This window comes from Camelus dromedarius, chromosome X (genome assembly GCF_036321535.1).
Source record: "Camelus dromedarius isolate mCamDro1 chromosome X, mCamDro1.pat, whole genome shotgun sequence".
NCBI lineage: Eukaryota > Metazoa > Chordata > Mammalia > Artiodactyla > Camelidae > Camelus > Camelus dromedarius.
Window position 1 is genome coordinate 96,754,151 of NC_087472.1, and position 17,621 is coordinate 96,771,771.

The following is a 17,621-nucleotide window of genomic DNA, read 5'->3' on the forward strand; positions in this document are numbered from 1 at the left end:
TCTTTGTCTTTTTACCTTTCAACCTAAGGTTGATTTTTGTTTTTTACTTTGTCGCCTGTGCATGACACTCAGTGCAGCAAAATACCCCTTTACCTGATAGAATAGTTATTACATATTTGTTTGTACTACTTCTAAATAAAAACACTTTCTTTGTGATTATACTGTTTTCATTTTCCTATAGATTGAAGTCTTTTTTCCCCCTTAACAGAGGCACTGGGGATTGAACCCGGGACCTTGTGCACACCAAGCACATGTTTTACCACTGAGCCATACTCCCCACCCCCGATTTAAGTTTTGATAAATGAAAATATTTTTAATTCCTTGCTCCTTTTTAAGGCCTACAAGTTCTAGTCTCTTTCTTTAAGAACTAATTTAATTTTTCTTCATGATAAACAGATTATGCTAGCAAAAGAAGTGGGCAGTCACTCTAGACATTGATCTGCAGTTTTTCTTTTTTTATGGGCAGAAAAAATTAATAATGGATTTTAATGAGACATATGCAGTTTTTGTAATGTTCTTTATGTCCTCCACCAAATTCAGCATTTAATATTTTAGGCCATTTTTAACAGTACTAGGGTAACTTGCTCTGACTTGAACTGAATTAAATAAAACAAATCCTTTTCCAAGTGGCAACTGGTTCTGTTACCTTCTGATACCCACGTATCTCTTTTCCCAGCCTTACTGTAGACTTCTTGAATGTGGGTCCCTTCTTTTCTTTAGGATCATCTGTTGTTCTTATACAAAGCCTTTGTTGTTGTTGTTGTTGTTAAAAGAATGTTAGCACTTCATTTGCTTCAGGATTGTGGTGTTTCTCCAAACCTGCATATAGACTCCTTTGTCCCATTAAAGCTGGTCATTCCTGCTTCAAATGGACAGTTTTCAGATATAGGCTCTAAAATCCAGGCAAATCAGGAAATAGACTTAATATGAAAGATTTAATCTCAAATAGAAAGGATTTCCACTTAAATTTTCAAGGGGATTGATTTTTGTCCATTTTCTTCAATTTTAATAGAAGACCAAAAGGGCTGGGTTGTTGAAACCACTTCACTTGAAATCTTTGCTTCCTGTGGCAATAATAAGCTGTTCTGCTGAGGAGTTTGCGGTGAAGGAGAAATTACAAAAGAATAAACAACACAAAAAACCCCAGATAGACAGTATATCCCTTTGTTCAAAAAGTGTTAGTAATATGATAATTTATTCAGTAAAGACAAATATATTTATTGTTACTTTCTAATCAGTAAATGCTACTCATTGATTTTTTTAATCTTTTTAGGAAATGTACTCCCAAACTAAGCCCAAGATGCAAAATTTGGTTCAATGGGGGTTAGGTAAGTTGATTTTTAATTAAGCATAATCAGTTTGTTTGACATTAAACTCTTTAACTGGGATTCCATGGATGGGCTCCAGGAGATCTGTGAATTCCTTAACATTATATGCAGAATTAAGAGCTATTTGGATTTTTCTGGAAAGAGGATCAATTTTTTTCATCCGATTACAGAGAACTAGTGTCCCCAAATACTCAGGTAAGTCTCTTCAGGATCATTAGGATTTTTGGCCTAGTAAGTGTGGATTTACTGGATTTTCTGTCTTTAAATCTATTTCCAGGTGCATGTTTTAACTCATCAATAGGTTTTCAGAATCAGGATAGCTCATTTGCACGGCTATTAACACATAGAAGTTTAGAGGCAGGAAGGAACTGGGCTGGTAGACCTGAGAAAGGCTTTATTACATAATTATTAGTGTTCTTACATTTTTCCTTTGTTTTTAATTGCTTTTGATTGTTTTTCACATCCACTTAACACATACACTCATAGGGTGGGTTCATAGTCTGTTCTAACTAGTTTCAGGAACTGGTGAATTAATAGACATAGATCATATTTCATTCCCCTTATTGGGCATCTCAGCCAGTCAACTTCTTGTTTATACAGTTGTTTGTTTCCGTGACAGTATAAAATAAATAAACGTGAGTGTAATTTATTTCTTTGTGAAGATCGTCATAGAGTATTGATGTGCAGATACCGCAAAACTACCAGATAAATTTTTCATTTGAAGACAGACATGTTAGTAGCTTACCAGTTCTTTAAATTATTCATGTATGTTAATTAACATCTTAATTTTATAAATATTTATTTAGTGCTTATTATGTGTCAGGAACTAGTCTAAGTGCTTTAAAAATATTAATTTATGTATAATCCCCATAACAACTCTGACAGGTACTTTTACCTTCATGTTTTACCTGAGGAAGCTAAAGAACTCCTGATCTTTTATTTATATATGTGACTGAGGTGGTCGCTTCATTGTCCCCTCTCATTTCCCATTGAGTCATAGCAGTAGACATTATCTGCAATGTGAGTCTTTTTTTTTTTTTCCTTCTCTTGGACTCGTAGTTACTGTAAAGACTCTTAAGAAGAAACATTCCATTATGAGTTGCGTTGTTGTCTGCCAAGGCAACTAGTCCATTTCCCAGCAGTCACAGCCAAGACATGTTACTAGAAGCTGGGCTTCAGCCTCATTGCAGTCTTCCAGCGTGTCTTCTTTCCCATTTCTTTGTGATTTACCCACTTTGGCTCAGCTTACCAAGGCTTCTGGATGTCCTTCTATCAGCTGCTCTGTGTGCGTGTCTAGAATTGAAAATACCATGCTGGTAGGCAAAGGGAAGTGGAAAGCTGCCTCAAATGACCCAGACAAGAAGATGAAAAGTTAAAATCAGGTTAAAGGCAAAATAAGTAAAAGTCCAGACAGGAATTAGTGCAAACAACACAAGCCCTATAGTAGTGTTTAAAATGACCACATTTCCTGAAGAACCCAAGAACAGGAAAATTGGCACATGTCTGGTATTATCTTGGGGAGAGAATTACTGAGTATTCAGTAATAAGTTCAGTTCCACTTACATTTGTTAAGTCACCATCATGGCAGGCATTGAAGAGAGAGAGAGAGGCTGGTTAAGAGAGTGGTCACAACCACTGAGCTGCATGTAATAAAGTATTCAGTACTAGGAGAAATACAGAGGTAGTCATGGACCACTATCAAAGATACAGAGGAAGGAGACTAGTTTAATAGAGACTGAGGACATGGGAGCAGTCAGGGAAGGAGTTCTGAGATGAGTCTTGAAGGAACAGAGCCACACAAAACGTGGGGGTGGGACTTGGGCAGCATTCCACTCAGAGGGCACGGCATGACCAAGGCTCGGAGTGGTGGTTCAGCGTTGGGTGTCCGGGAACTGAAAGCAGATAGGGAGTGTTGAAGATGAGGCTGAGAGACGTGAAGGCTTTTCAAGTCATGACCTGCCTGAAATCCATTGTTGATTAATTCAGTGTCCGTTAACTCCTAGCAGTGTTTTTAATAAATGTCTGTTGAGTGAACATCCACTATTTACCACTGGAGGAAAAATGGCATAGAAGTCTAAGCTGTCCACAATTAAGGGGCAGATATTCTCCTTGAGGAGACGTGAAATACACCCCTGAATAATTAAACACACGGGCTGTACAATTAGGTACCGAATGGTGGTACCGAGAATAAGTATAATGGGACTTTAGAAGAGAAAGAGGTGTGGACTGATGAGTGTAGGAAAGGCTTTTCTGAGGAGGTAGGACTTAAGCTGGCTCTTATTTGGTGGCATTGGCTCAGTGGAGAGGAGAGGAGGGGAGAGGGTAAGAGGCATCATGTGAATGAGGTCATAAGGCATGTTCAGGCATGGCAAATAGGCTCACGTGCTGCATTTATTTGTATTTATTTTACCTATTAACAGTGTCTGTTTCCCTCATATACTTGCACTACAAGTTTTCTTCATTATCCAGATTTACTCTGTTCTTGAGTTTGAATAATGAATTCACATGGCAAAGGATACATTTTTTTTCCTGAATCTAATGTTTTTGGTTCCTGAGTTTCAGAGCGTAGGCAACAAAGCTTCAGATAGTGACAGATCTATCTAAAGATTTATCCAAGTTTATTCTGTTTCTAGGTTTGGGTAACAAGCAAGGGATCCCTGTATTTGTATTTCTCCCCTTATGAATAGTTGATTCAGATTTATTGCCTTCAGGAATATGAAGGTAATCTAACATTACTTTATTGTCAGAATGTTGTTAGACCAAAAACTTTGAAAATTGGGTACTTTCTCTGTGACTAGTAAATCATGTTTACATGTGCATAAAAAGAATGTGTTGAAAAAAGTCTATTAACAGAAAGCAAAAAATAGGCATATGTTAGATATTTTGTTCTTTTTATTTTTATTTTGAATTGGAATATGGTTGATTTACATGTTTTATTTTTAATGAGCAATTTATGGAACTATTTCCCGTTTTGATTCTATTGTAGACAGCTATGAATATCTCCAAAATGCACCTCCTGGATTTTTTCCAAGACTTGGTGTTATTGGTTTTGCTGGTATTATTGGACTCCTTTTGGCTAGAGGTAGGTACAGTTTTGTTTTGTTTTTTTAACAGTTCATAAGAGAGAGATAAGATATATATTTGGTTCTTTCTTTTTATCTACCAGTTTTCAGAATACTGAGTTGGTTCCTGGATATGTCCTTCTTAGTATGTAATTGACATGATTGTTTTCTCCAGTATATTTGGTTTTAAGCATATATAGAAATTATTTTAAAAATAAAGTGAAAGAAATTATATACTCTTGGTTAAAGAAAGAAATTAGTTACCCTTTATAGGCACATTTACTTGGTCAAATTCCTATTGCCCTTTGGTACAGAAAGAGTGAACATTCTTTAACCAAAATCTGTCACACCTGAGAAATTGTTTCTGTTTCACTATTAAGATCAGGCTATTAATCATAGTAACTAGAACAGTGATTTCATAGAGATTTTATTAATTTCCTGATGTAGCTTCATTCAGTGATGATATAAAAACTTTTAAAACACTTAAAATTAAAAACTAACACATATTAACTTAAAACATTACTGTACTTCACTGCTGGATTATAAAATGTTTATAGGAAATAAAGGATGATAAAATACTTCACTATAATGAGATTATTATGAGTTACTTGAAGTTTCACTGATTATAAAATTCATACTTCACAAAAATCCCTAAAACCGGAAGACTGAACCTTGTGATCAGGTCCCCATAAAAGATAACTTTAGAGACTAGTTTGGTACCCAATTTCTCTGATATTAAAAACCTTTTCTGTAGATACCTTAACCATTCTTTTAGAATCTAGTGGAAAGCTGCCCTGGTACCAGTCCCTCAACCTGTGGAATAAATTCCTATTGTGGTTTCTGTGCCCTCCTCCTGTCTTGTGCAGAATATATAAGAATTAAATTTAGAGTTTATTTTTACTAATCAACTTGGGCAATAGTTGAACCAGCTTTTTTCCCCAAACTTCTTTCCCCTCCTTTCTTTAAAACTGTCCAGAAAAGCGTTCCTGTCTTGTTTAGATAGTGTTTAGAATTTATGAAGAACCCAAGGCCAGGGTGTTGGAATGTTGGCTGCAATTAAGGAGCCAGGAATGTGGAATCAAGTGAGATTAGCGTCTTTCTTCCTCTCCGTGGTTAGAGCACGTGGAAGAGTGGAACAGGCTTAAAGAAGGCTCTCCGTGCCGTACGTGCGTTTTACACTGTCAAGTGTTTATCTTCCCCGTATCCACTGGGGTGACCATCCTGAGGAGGATTGGCGACTGTGCTCTCCTGGGCAGAACAGCAGCATAAGGATACCCACTATGGTGGGTGGGTCCTAATCCTTTGTATTTTGTTTGCTTGTTTGTTTCTTTGTGCCTCTCTCTTTTTCCTTTTCCTAAGAGAGCTCAGTAGTATTAAAATAATTTAAAACCTTAATTCTTTTTCTGAAAAGTACACATGCACACATAGTCATGTGCACATACCAAGCAGCAGATCTCTTCCCGTGGGTGCTGAGGTACAAGGGCCTGAGGTACAACGTCGGGGGTGAGGGTGTCCCTAAGCAAGATGAGTAGGAGTGTAGGTATGTTTCTGGGTGGTCAGTGGTTTGCAGGCCCCTCCAGGTACATGATCCCCTATGCTGGCAGCAGTAGGATGGGCTCAGAAAGTCATTCCTGGGGGAGTTTCTTTTCTTTCTTTTTCAGCCTAACATTTCTTTTAATTTTATTTTTAAATAAACTTAGATATATTTAAGGTGTACAACATGATGTTTTGACATACATATACCTAGTGAAATGATTACTGGAATCAAGCTAATTAATATATCTTTTCACATAGTTGCCTTTTTTGTGTGTGAGAGCACCTGGAATCTCCTCTCTTAGTAAATGTCCAAGGTTCAGTGTTACTAACTCTAGTCATCATGCCATACATTAGATCTCTAGATTTATTCATCCTGTATTGCTGCAGCTTTGTACCTTTGACCAACATCTCCCCGTTTCCCCCACCTCCCCACTCCTGATAACCACCCTTCTACTATCTGCTTTTATATATTTGACTTTTTTAGATTCTACATATCAGTGAGAATGGTTCCCTAGGGCTGGGGGTGATGGAGGAACTGGGGGGTAACTCCTAATGGATGTGAGGTTTCTTTTTGGATGATGAAAATATTCTAAAATTGATTGTGGTGATGGCTGTGCACTCTGTCAATACACGAAAAGCCATTGAATGGTACACTTTAGATGGTGAGTTGTGTGAATTATATCTCCCTAAAGCTTTGAAAATGTAGTGGTCCTTTCTGGTGTGTATATTAGGCACATTCTCTGTCAATCTAGGATCAAAGAAGTCTTTCTAGTGTTAGATGTACAAAAGCAAATTGTGATGATAAGGATAATGAAACATCTGATGGTGTCCACAACCTTTTATTTAATAGGTTCAAAAATAAAGAAGCTGGTGTATCCACCTGGTTTCATGGGATTAGCTGCCTCTCTTTATTACCCACAACAAGCCATCGTATTTGTCCAGGTAAGTTAGACCCAGTAAGCTAAGATGTTTCTCATACTGTATGGGTTTACTGCTTAATTTTATTTTATTTTGCAGCATTTGTCACACTAGACTAAAATTTGTTGGTACAGAATGAACTATAGCAAATTTTAATGTTTTTCTCCAATATGTACCTCAGTTCTGGCTCTCCTTCCAATGTCAGTATTCAGAAAACACATGCTAATTTGAATATTAATCAAAGAAAATTTAAGATACCTTTTTTCCATAATTACATGGAAGTCTAGAGACTCAAATTCCAAAGCTGATAGTTATGGGCCATTCTCAGTTTGGGCATATCTGGTCCTTGGAGTTGCAGGCATGGGCCTGTGCTCTGGCCCTCTGTGCCTTCTCCCTCATCCTGGTGCCAGCCTCTCTATCCTTGCTGGGGACTTCAGGGAGTGCAGTCCGCTCTGCTGGGAACACCCTTCTCAGGGCTGTCACTTGGCCACTCCTTTCAGTAGTTTTCCTTCAGGCCTCAGCTTGATGGCATCCTGGCAAGTAGAACACAGAGTCAGGGACACGGGTAAAGCCGATGCCTGAGTCAGCTTGAGCTGCCATAACAAAATACCACAGACTGTGAGGCTTAAATAACAAGTGTGTTTTCTCACAGTTCTGGAGACTGAAAGTCCAAGATCAAGGTGTCAGCAGGGTTGGTTTCTCCTGAGGCCTCTCTCCTTGGTTTGCAGATGGCCACCTTCTCAGTGTGTTCTCACACAGCCTTGTCACTGTGCACACACATCCCTCGTGTATCATCCTTGTCTTGTAATGACACCATTTATATCGAATTAGAGCCCCACCCTATGACTTCATTTAACCTTAATTACCTTTTTAAAGGCCTTGTCTCCACATATAGTCACATGGTGGGTTAGGGCTTCAACATACAAATTTGGGGGACACAGTTCAGTCCATAACAGCTGGGCCAGCAGTTCTTAAGAGTGTAGTCCCTGGAACAGCAGCATCAGGATCACCAGGGAACTTGTTAGAAATGGAAATTTTCAGGCCCCATCCCAGACCTACCTACTCAGACACTCAAGGTTAGGGTCAGCAGTTTGTGTTTTAGTAAGCCCTCTGGGGGATTTTTGGCAAGCCCATGATATTTGAGAATGACCGATGTACTAGATTCCCTCAGGGCAGTGGTGTCTGCACATAGTGGGACTCTTCACATCGTGTCCCTTGGAAAACTGGTGAGACCAACGCAGACTGTAGGTTTTGGGGTCATAGACAGCTTATGGAGGCAGGGACCCAGTTGCCAGAATTGCCATATCACACTGAGACTTGGTCCTGGGAAGAGTAGCAGTGCCGTCACCAGAATTGGGCCCTGAACCAAACTGACCTGACATTGAGCTCCCTGGAGTCCTCGTGACAGGATTGAGCCTAGATCCTTGGATGGCACAGCAGTTGTCGATGGGAGCCCAGTGGCTCCAGCTGTGGGAAATTGTTGGCTTTGGGGGCAAATACCAGTAAGATCTTTCTAGCATGGGCTTGATGTTGTTTATAGCAGTCTTCGAGGGGTGAGGCAGATGGTTACTGTTCCTCTGCCTGCTTCAGCCCCAGCTCTGGAACACTGAATCATGTCTACCTGCCCTAAATTGTAAAAATAATCAAACATCATCTCAGTCTGTTACGGTTTAGATAGTAGATGGATTGGGTGGGGAGGGTGAGCTTGGCTGCTGGTGGAGAAGCATATGTAGCTGCCCTTTGAGGAGAAGTCTTTTTTTATCTTATGTGCCACAGCATATGTTGCAAAAGATTTTTTGTATTCACAATCAAGCTAGTAGGATGCAAATCTGAGTTGTATTCTGACTTATTTTTAAGTCAGTGGGAAGGAGTTTTGTCTTTTATTTTGTACCTAGGGTAAGCCAGAACAAAGCAATTAACTATTTTCACTAGATATAAAACCTTAGTGATCTGTTTGGAATGATGAACAAATTCTGGAAATAAATGGTGGTGATAATTGTATAACATTGTGAATGTAATTAATGCCACTGAATGTACACCTATAAATGGTTAAAATGGTAAATTTTTTGTTATGATCATTGCTTTGATCAGCAATGATCTACATTTTTTTCCTTGAAATTGCTACAATAAAACAAATAAAATGTTAGTGATTGAAAGAGAATTTCTGATACTGTTTCAGTGTCGTTTAGTTCCTATTTTATATTTTCTTTTTTATCTGTCTCTGTCTCTTTTTTTAATGGATACTATGACCTTGAACAAGTCACTTAATTGCTTATATTCTGTTTTCTGTTCAGTGGTGTTTGGATAAAAGTACTGTAAGAAAACCCTTAAAGTGATGACATATGTTATTTTTCTCTCAGAAATTTAAAATACTGAGAAGAGTGCCATATTCGTGGTAAATGCTTGATCTGTCTACCAATGGGTCTGAGAATCATATCATATTTTAAGAACAGTTGGAGCAACTGGAAGAACATAACTTATAAGAAACCAGCATGTTCGGTTTACTAGCACTATGATCTTGGATTAGTCACTTGGACTCTGAATATTTCCTTATAATTTTTGCTTACTTACCACATAGAGTTGTTATATAGAATAGAGATAAATCATGTGAACGTGCTTTGTAAGTTAAGATGCTATATATAGATAAATTACTATAAAAATTAGAGAATAGTAACTACTTTTATGAATTCAAAGTACTGTCATATGAAGGAGTAATCAACATTGTCATAAATAGGACCAATGAATGCAAATTATTGTAAGGATTTTTTTAAGAAATCTCAATGCTTAAAAGAAAAGTTTCTGACAATTAAAGCCAGCTACTAAAAGGTAGACAAGTGCATTTTAAGGTAGTGAGCTCCCTGACCCCAAGATATTCTCTGACCCTGGGGCCTGCCTCTCAGGGTATTGTAGAAAGGATTTTGGATCAGAAGGCAAAGTCCCTGCAGAAACTCAAAGACTTTATGTTTTGGGGGACCTGGGAAAACGGAGAGCATCTTTACTAGGTTCACCTATGTTTTTTTTTTAACCTAAACCCCTAAAGTAAATGATGGATTTTCATTTTGGCAGATGTTACTTGGTTGTCTGTTATGTGCTAAATGTGATAGGTAAAAGCCTTCTTTCTTGTCTTATTTTCAGGAATTTCCCATATCAGCTATTATCTACATTTTTTTCCTCGAAATTGTGAAGGTTTGAAATATACACCTTTAATTTATGGCAGATTATTTTGAACAATACTATGTATGGCTAAACTATTTTTTCTTCTTATGTTATCATTCTTACTATCTTTTTATTTGCTTACATTGCACACTTTTAATTTGTATGTCCCAAGGTTTCTGTGGTCGTCGTGGTTGTCATATGCGTAAATACAGTTCTTTTGGAAACAGGAAAAAGGAAAATGAAAAATTATCTTCCTTACCGGTCATGTATGGAATAATAATGAATTTTTATATTTTGTTTCAAGGTCAGTGGGGAGAAATTATATGACTGGGGTTTACGAGGATACATAGTCGTAGAAGATTTATGGAAGGAGAACTTTCAAAAGGTGAGAAAGATCTTTTTCATTATCTTCCTTTTGGTTTAAATACGTAGTTTCTCTAGGATTTTAGAAAATTCTTGATAACCACGTTGCTTGCTCTTGCTTTTTCTGTTTGTTTTCCTTTATGCCTCAGCTCAGATTCTCTGGTGGCCTTTATTGGAGGAACAATAGAATTTCTATGCATTTCGTTATTTTCAGCAGGTCTGAATAAGTAATGACCATAAAATGCATTCCACCTCAGTCTTAGACCGTAATTTCCACTATATTGCTTTACAATTTGCTGAAAGTGTTGCATATTATCTGATAATTTTATCAAAACTAGATTTGGGGGTGGGGGGTGGGGGTATAGCTCAGTGCTAGAGTGCGTGCTTGGCATGCATGAGGTCCTGGGTTCAATCCCCAGTGCTTCCGTTAAGGAAAAATAATTAAAAATAAATTTTTAAAAATTAAAAAATAAAGAAAACTAGTTTCAAAGGGAACATGCTGTGCTCCCAGAAAAAGACAAATAACCAAGCCGCCTCCTCTTGCTATTTCATCATAGGCTTCATTCTTTCCTTTATCAGTACTGTATCTGCCCGTCACCTAGCCATCTGGGCTCAGTTAAGGGTGGAAGCCATGGCATGTTGGGGACCAGCCGCCAGTTATAGGCCATGTCCTCTGTGTTGACTGGCGGATGAGCAGCAGAGGGAAGGAGGTTGTGGAATTATAAGGACCTGTCATTTTTCGTCTTTTCTCACAGCCCATGTTTAGATGTTGCCCATGTTTGCTGGAACATTCTCTCTTTCCTCTGATAAGGCATAGAGCAAGTCATATCTCCTCCAAGTGCCTGTCAGGCACAGCTTGATAAGGAATAGTTAGGGTTCTTATACTAGCATACCTTCTGTATCATAGAAGACTTTTCACTCCTGTCATCTCAAATCAAAATACTCCTTTACAAAATATAAATAACTATCTCAAAATTAAAATCCAGGATTTCACATTGGAATTTGGAAGTAACATTATAGAATAAACTATACACCTGCCCCATTTGTTACATAAATAGTCTTCTAGTGAAATCTCAAGACTAATTTTTGTACTGATAATTTTTAAAGGAATTAGTCTCTATCAAGCCTGTTTAAACTAGCTCTTGAATAGGAAGTTCTGTATTAATATAAAGTGCCCTTTGGCAATCCCTTTTAAAGAATAAACACTCATAGTTTTATTTTCATTTCTCTGACATTTTCTTTGGAAGCTTTCTTTCCTGTTTAAAAATCTCCTTAAGTCCACACTGAGTTTAATATGGGAAAGGAAACAGAATGTCAGGAAAGCTATACACAGCCTTAGAAAGAAATGAGGAAAATGAAACTCAGCCTCTGAGTGATCACTGCAGTGTTGAGCAGATGTGTGCACACTGATGGGACTATGGTTGGAATACAAGCTAAAAAGGCCAGCATTTTGTGATAATTTGAAAACGTTAGATATTAAAGCAACTCAAATTTATATGCAAGTTGTTAGGGAGTGAGATAGTAAAGCTGTCTCATTAGCCCATGGTGCATCTGCGTGTCTTCCTCTGGGCTTCTCTCTGCGCTTGTCTTCTTCAGTGTCACGAGAACTTAGTGTTCTTCCATTTGTTTACTCTCAAAGCACAGTTCTCCCGACAGCTCTCTGTCCTGAATAGAAGGTAATAAAATGGATGTTGACTACTTAAACATTTAGTACAAGTTTTAAGTGAAAAATAGCAGAAGGCCCTATTAGTTCAAGATTTGCTATGCTTAGATTTCGGGAGTTATTTGATAGTGAAATGCCATTGTTTTTTATTGATTCCCTTGCCCCCCCCCCCTTATTGGATCTTGTGGGTTTCAGTATTTTTTTGTTTTGTTTTTGCTTTATTAGAGCAAATATTTAAGCTGCCCTGAAACAGGAATCTTTTGGGACCTGGGAATTGTCTCTTTCAAGGGAATTGGGGAACACTTTATGAAGTACATTTTTGTTTCTTAGCTTATTTGGAAATTTTTTTTAACTTTTTTTATTGAGTTATAGTCATTTTACAACGTTGTGTCAAATTCTAGTGTAGAGCACAATTTTTCAGTTATACATGAGCATACATATATTCATTGTCACTCTTTTTCGCTGTGAGCTACCACAAAATCTTGTACATATTTCCCTGTGCTATACACTATAATCTTATTTATCTATTAGTTTTTAAGTCAAGCTTCCATTACCAGTTTCAGGTGCAATCCTATTCATAATTGTGCTATAATAATGTAACAGATGTACATATTTTCAGTTGTATGTAGTCAAAGAAATTTGTAGACATTGTGTTTAAAGTGGGGCCCTGAAATTTTAAGTGGTATGAATGATGGTTCAGTTCTCAATTATGTTATTTCCCATAATGTGTCAGAACTGTGAATCAAAGATGGCTGTGTGCAGAAATATTGTCATCATAGTGGGTCTAGGTTTTTGTTTTATTTTTTTGAGATAAAAGAACACAAAATATGTTATAAATATAACATATGTAAATATAAAATAACTGTATATATCTATATACATACAGTTTAAAATCCAACAATATAATGACCACACATATACCAACCAACCACCCATCTTTAAAAACAGGAAATTACCAGTGTCTTCCAAGTTCTCCATGGGCTCTTCCAGCTCCCCATAAAGAACCACTATCTAGAATTTGGGGCTTTTCATTCCTTTGTGTTTTCTTTTAGTTTAACCATGTATATATTTTTTCTAAAACACCGTAGTTGAGCTTGCCTGTTTTTTGCCTTTGTAATACAAATAGCTATATCAAAATACATATAAATAAATATATAGTTTATCTAGATGGAGTCTTACTACATGTATTATTTAGTAAGTTGTTTTGTTCCCTAAACATAATGTTTATGGACTATATGTGGCTGTAGCTTATTAATTTTTGCTGCTATAGAATATTTCCTTGTGGGAAAGTACCCATGTTGATGGCTAGTTGGGTGGTTTTCAGTATATTGTTGTTGCACACGCAGGTCTGAGCATATTTTTGTATGTGTGTCTTGATTTATTAAGAGTTTTTCTAGACCAGGATTCCTTGTTCATAGGATCTGCACATCAATTTTACTAGATGGCGGCAAATTTTCCATTTTTGCCAGTCTGGTGGCTTTATAATAGTTTTTCACTATGGTGTGTATGTTGTGTGTGTGTGTGTGTTTGTGTGTATGTATGTGTGCGGCTTTATTTTGTTCCCCAATTATTATTTTGAAAAAATTTCAAAACTACAGAACAATTATAGGAATGATATAAACGAATATATGCTTCACTTAGATTCACCAGTTAACATTTTGCTACACTTGCTTTGTCTTTTTATACATGCTCAGGCACTTACACATATGTGTATTTATTTTTATGCACCATTTGAGAGTTAGTTGTAGATATTGTGCTTTGTAATCATATCTAATTCAGTGTGTATTTCCAAAGAGCATGGACATTCACTAATATAATGACATTACCATTATCATACTCAGGAAAGTTGACATTTCATTGTTTATATAAACATTATCTAATATATAGTCCATAGTCATATTCCCCCAGTTGCCCCAATAATTTGCTTTCCTTTAACAATTTTTTCATTTCTTTTTTCTATAGCTGAGTGAATTATTATAAGGCACACATTCTTATAGCCATTATCTGGGACAAAAAACCAGAATTTTGCCAGCCTCCCCAGAAGCTCTTCCATGTAACTCACCCCAATCACACTCCTCTCTTGCTGTGCAAAACTACCGACTATCGTGACTTTTGTCATAATTACTTCCTTGTCTTTCTTAATGGCTTTATCACCTAAGTATTTATCCCTTTCAGTTAAGTCTTGCCTGTCATTATTATTTTTACTTGATATTCCTTTGAAGTCTTATTTTCCCCTTGTAAGTCACTTTTTAAAAAATATTTTTTATTGATTTATAATCATTTTACAATGTTGTGTCAAATTCCAGTGTAGAGCACAATTTTTCAGTTATACATGAACATATATATATATTCATTGTCACATTTTTTTCTCTGTGAGCTACCATAAGATCTCGTGTATATTTCCCTGTGCTATACAGTATAATCTTGTTTATCTATTCTAAAATTTTGAAATCCTGTCTATCCCTTCCCACCCTCCGCCCCCTTGGCAACCACAAGTTTGTATTCTGTGTCTATGAGTCTGTTTCTGTTTTGTATTTATGCTTTGTTTGTTTTTGTCACTTTTAATCTAGAAGTTCTCCTTCCATCCTCCTCTTTTCCTTAACGCTGTTATCTGTTAAGAGAACCTGGCATGTTGGACCTGTGGCATTTCCAGCAGTTTGGGTTGTGTTGATTGCACACTGATAGTGTAGTTGAACATGCTCCTCTCTTCTCTGCATTTCCAACAGATGGACTGCTGGACCTAGAGGCTACATAATCAAGTCTGTGTTTGATCTTGTTGGCAAGGCTGTAGGTCTGTGTGGGCACCTACGCTTCACTTCAGCATTTTAGTGATTGTCGAGGCTCAGTGCCTAGATCCCCTGATTCACTGGGAGCTGGAAATGGTGATATTCTACTTCTGTCATTTCATTTTCACATATTAGCTGGAATACTTTAATAAGGAGCTGCTTTTCCTCATCTTCAGAAGGTCACCAATTAGTTTTTTTTAAGTAACATGAATTTGTAGATTTAAACATATTTAGGTTTGAATTTTTTATAATCCTTATCCTTATTAAAGTTCAGATTATCCCATTTTAGCAAGTAGAACTTGACTCTGCATCCTTTTACATTACTCAACTAGTCTGCAATAGTTCCCTTGCTATCTGGGATGTCACAGTGGTCCCAGAATTTCTCATTGTTGTTTTAATGTACATTTCTTTGATTGCTAATGAGGTTGAGCATCTTTTCACGTTTCTTGGTTTCTTCTTCTTGAAATGCCTATTGATGTCTTTTGGTCATTTTTCATGTGGGTCATTTGTCCCTTTCTTAATAATTTATAAGGATTCTGTACTTTTCCCCAGATGCTAATAATTTTGGTCACATGTTTGCAGATGTCTTCTCCCAGTTTGAGGCTTGTCTTTTGAGTTTTGGTATCTTTTGATGAGCAGAAGTTCTTAGTGTAGTTGATTCATTGATCTTTTCCATTATTCATTGATCTTCTCCATTTCACTCTTTGTCTCTAGAGGCTTAATAAAAGCATGAAACTCTTTATTGCTTGTCCATTGCTAATCTGAAGCCCTTTCAGAATAGTCTAAACCCAAGGTCTGAGTATCAGAGTTGGAGGCCTCTTGTGGGTGTCGGGTGCCAGGGTAACAGATGGCACTTTTGGAGTTGTCTTCTAAATTAGCCAAACACAGCAGTGTATCTCAGTAAAAGCCATGTTTAGTTTTCACTAGGGTTTTTTTTTTTTTATAAATGTAACAAGTTACTATCAAAGAATTGTAGAATGACTCAAAGGCCAACAATAACTAAAAAGAAAAATCTTAATAATTCTTTAAAGGACAGGAAATACATAAAGAAATATAAACCTGTTACTAATGTGAAAACTGAGCAGAACTTCTAAAGCTACACTTTGCACAGTTGTATTCACGCCCTTGCTGGCTCAGCGGGAAAATGAACGGGAAGCAGCAGCCATCATGCTGAGTAAATGTGGCCAGCTTCCTCTTCCTGCATTTGAAATTCCTCAGCTTTCTAAACACTCAAGTTTAGCTGTAAGTAAGTTACATGATTTAAAAGTGATCGTCTTTGAAATAAGGAGTCACAGAAGGTGAAATACAATATGATTCCACTTACATGAGGTGTCAAAAATAATCAGACTTGTGTAAGCTGAGAGTAGAATGATGGTTGCCAGGGGCTGGGGTTGGGGAAACGGGGAGTTGCTATTCAGTGGGTATAAAGTTTCAGTTGTGCAGGATGAATGAGTTCTAGAGATCTGCTGTACAACATCGTGCTTATAGTTAACAATACTGTATTATACACTTAAAAATTTGTCAAGAGGGTAGATCTCATGATAAGTGTTCTTAACCACAATAAAATGAAAATGAAAATAAGGACAATATGGTGGGTTTTCTGTAAAGCTAAATTTGTTCTGAATTAGTGCCCTTTCTAGTTTTTGCTATTTAAAATTCTAAGACATAAAGGTACTAGGCAATGATTTTTCTTTTTTCTTTTGTTTTTAAGCATCATTACTTAGCAAAATAAAAAGTAAGAAATCCTGAAAAATACATCTCTTTCTTCAAAAGGCATACACTTTTGGTATCAGAAAGGGCAGACAAGGCAGGCTGCAGCATGGCCTGATGGCTAAGAGAGTGGACTCCAGAGTGGGTGCACCAAGCTCTCCCATCACTCCCACCCCCACTTCTTACAAGCCTTGTAAATTGCTCCAGTGCTCTGGGAAATGGAGGTAATACCTCCTGGCACTGTTTTGAGGATTAAGTGAGTTTATCCACATGAGAAGCCCAAAATGGACAGACTCTAGCACCTGATAGCCATGATGGATGTCATGTGACGTATGCACATGAGAAGGTAACATCTCCTCATGGAAAATGGAGCCTTAGTGCTTAGACTCATTAGTCAAAACCTCCTATCAGTGTTTTCTCTCCTATTGCTGCCATAACAAATGGCCACAAATTTACTGACTGAAAGTAATACAAGTTTGGACAGACTGGGATTTCAAAATTTGTAGATACTGACAAGCATATGCAGAATAGATAAACAAGATTATACTGTGTAGCACAGGGAAATATATACAAGATCTTGTGGTAGCTCCCAGCAAAAAAAATGTTACATTGAATATATATATGTTCATGTATAACTGAAAAATTGTGCTCTACACTGGAATTTGACCCAACATTGTAAAATGACTATAACTTAATAAAAAGTGTTAAAAAAATTTGTTATCTCAGACTCTAGGTCAGAAGTCCACTGCTAAGTTAGGGTGTCAGCAGGGCTACATTCCTTTCTGGAGATTCCAGGGGAGAATCCACTTCCTGCTCCTTCAGGTTGTTGACAGAATTCAGTTTCTTGTGGTTATAGGACCAAGGTCTGTTTTGCTGGCTGTCAGCTGGCAGCTGTTCCCTGCTTCTAGACACTGCAGCAATTCCTTGGCTCACAGCCCTCTTACAGCCACTACAGATCAAGTCCTTTTCATGTCCCATTTCTTTGACCCTGCCTTCTGTCTTCAGCTTTCCTCTTAGACTACAGGAACCCATGTGACTCAATTAGGCCCACCTAGATCATTCAAAATAATCTCCCTATTGTAAAGTCAGCTGATTAGCA

General features: G+C 37.2%; 1 protein-coding gene across 1 annotated transcript in view; it reads left to right on the forward strand.

Annotated features, from left to right (window-relative positions):
• APOO (apolipoprotein O) overlaps positions 1–17,621 on the forward strand; it is a 46,992-nt gene that overhangs the window by 23,333 nt on the left and 6,038 nt on the right. The window contains exons 4-7 of the mRNA XM_031445701.2: positions 1,274–1,328; positions 4,315–4,410; positions 6,777–6,868; positions 10,305–10,385. Coding sequence (XP_031301561.1) covers positions 1,274–1,328; positions 4,315–4,410; positions 6,777–6,868; positions 10,305–10,385 — 324 coding nt within the window. The remainder of the gene's footprint in view (positions 1–1,273; positions 1,329–4,314; positions 4,411–6,776; positions 6,869–10,304; positions 10,386–17,621) is intronic.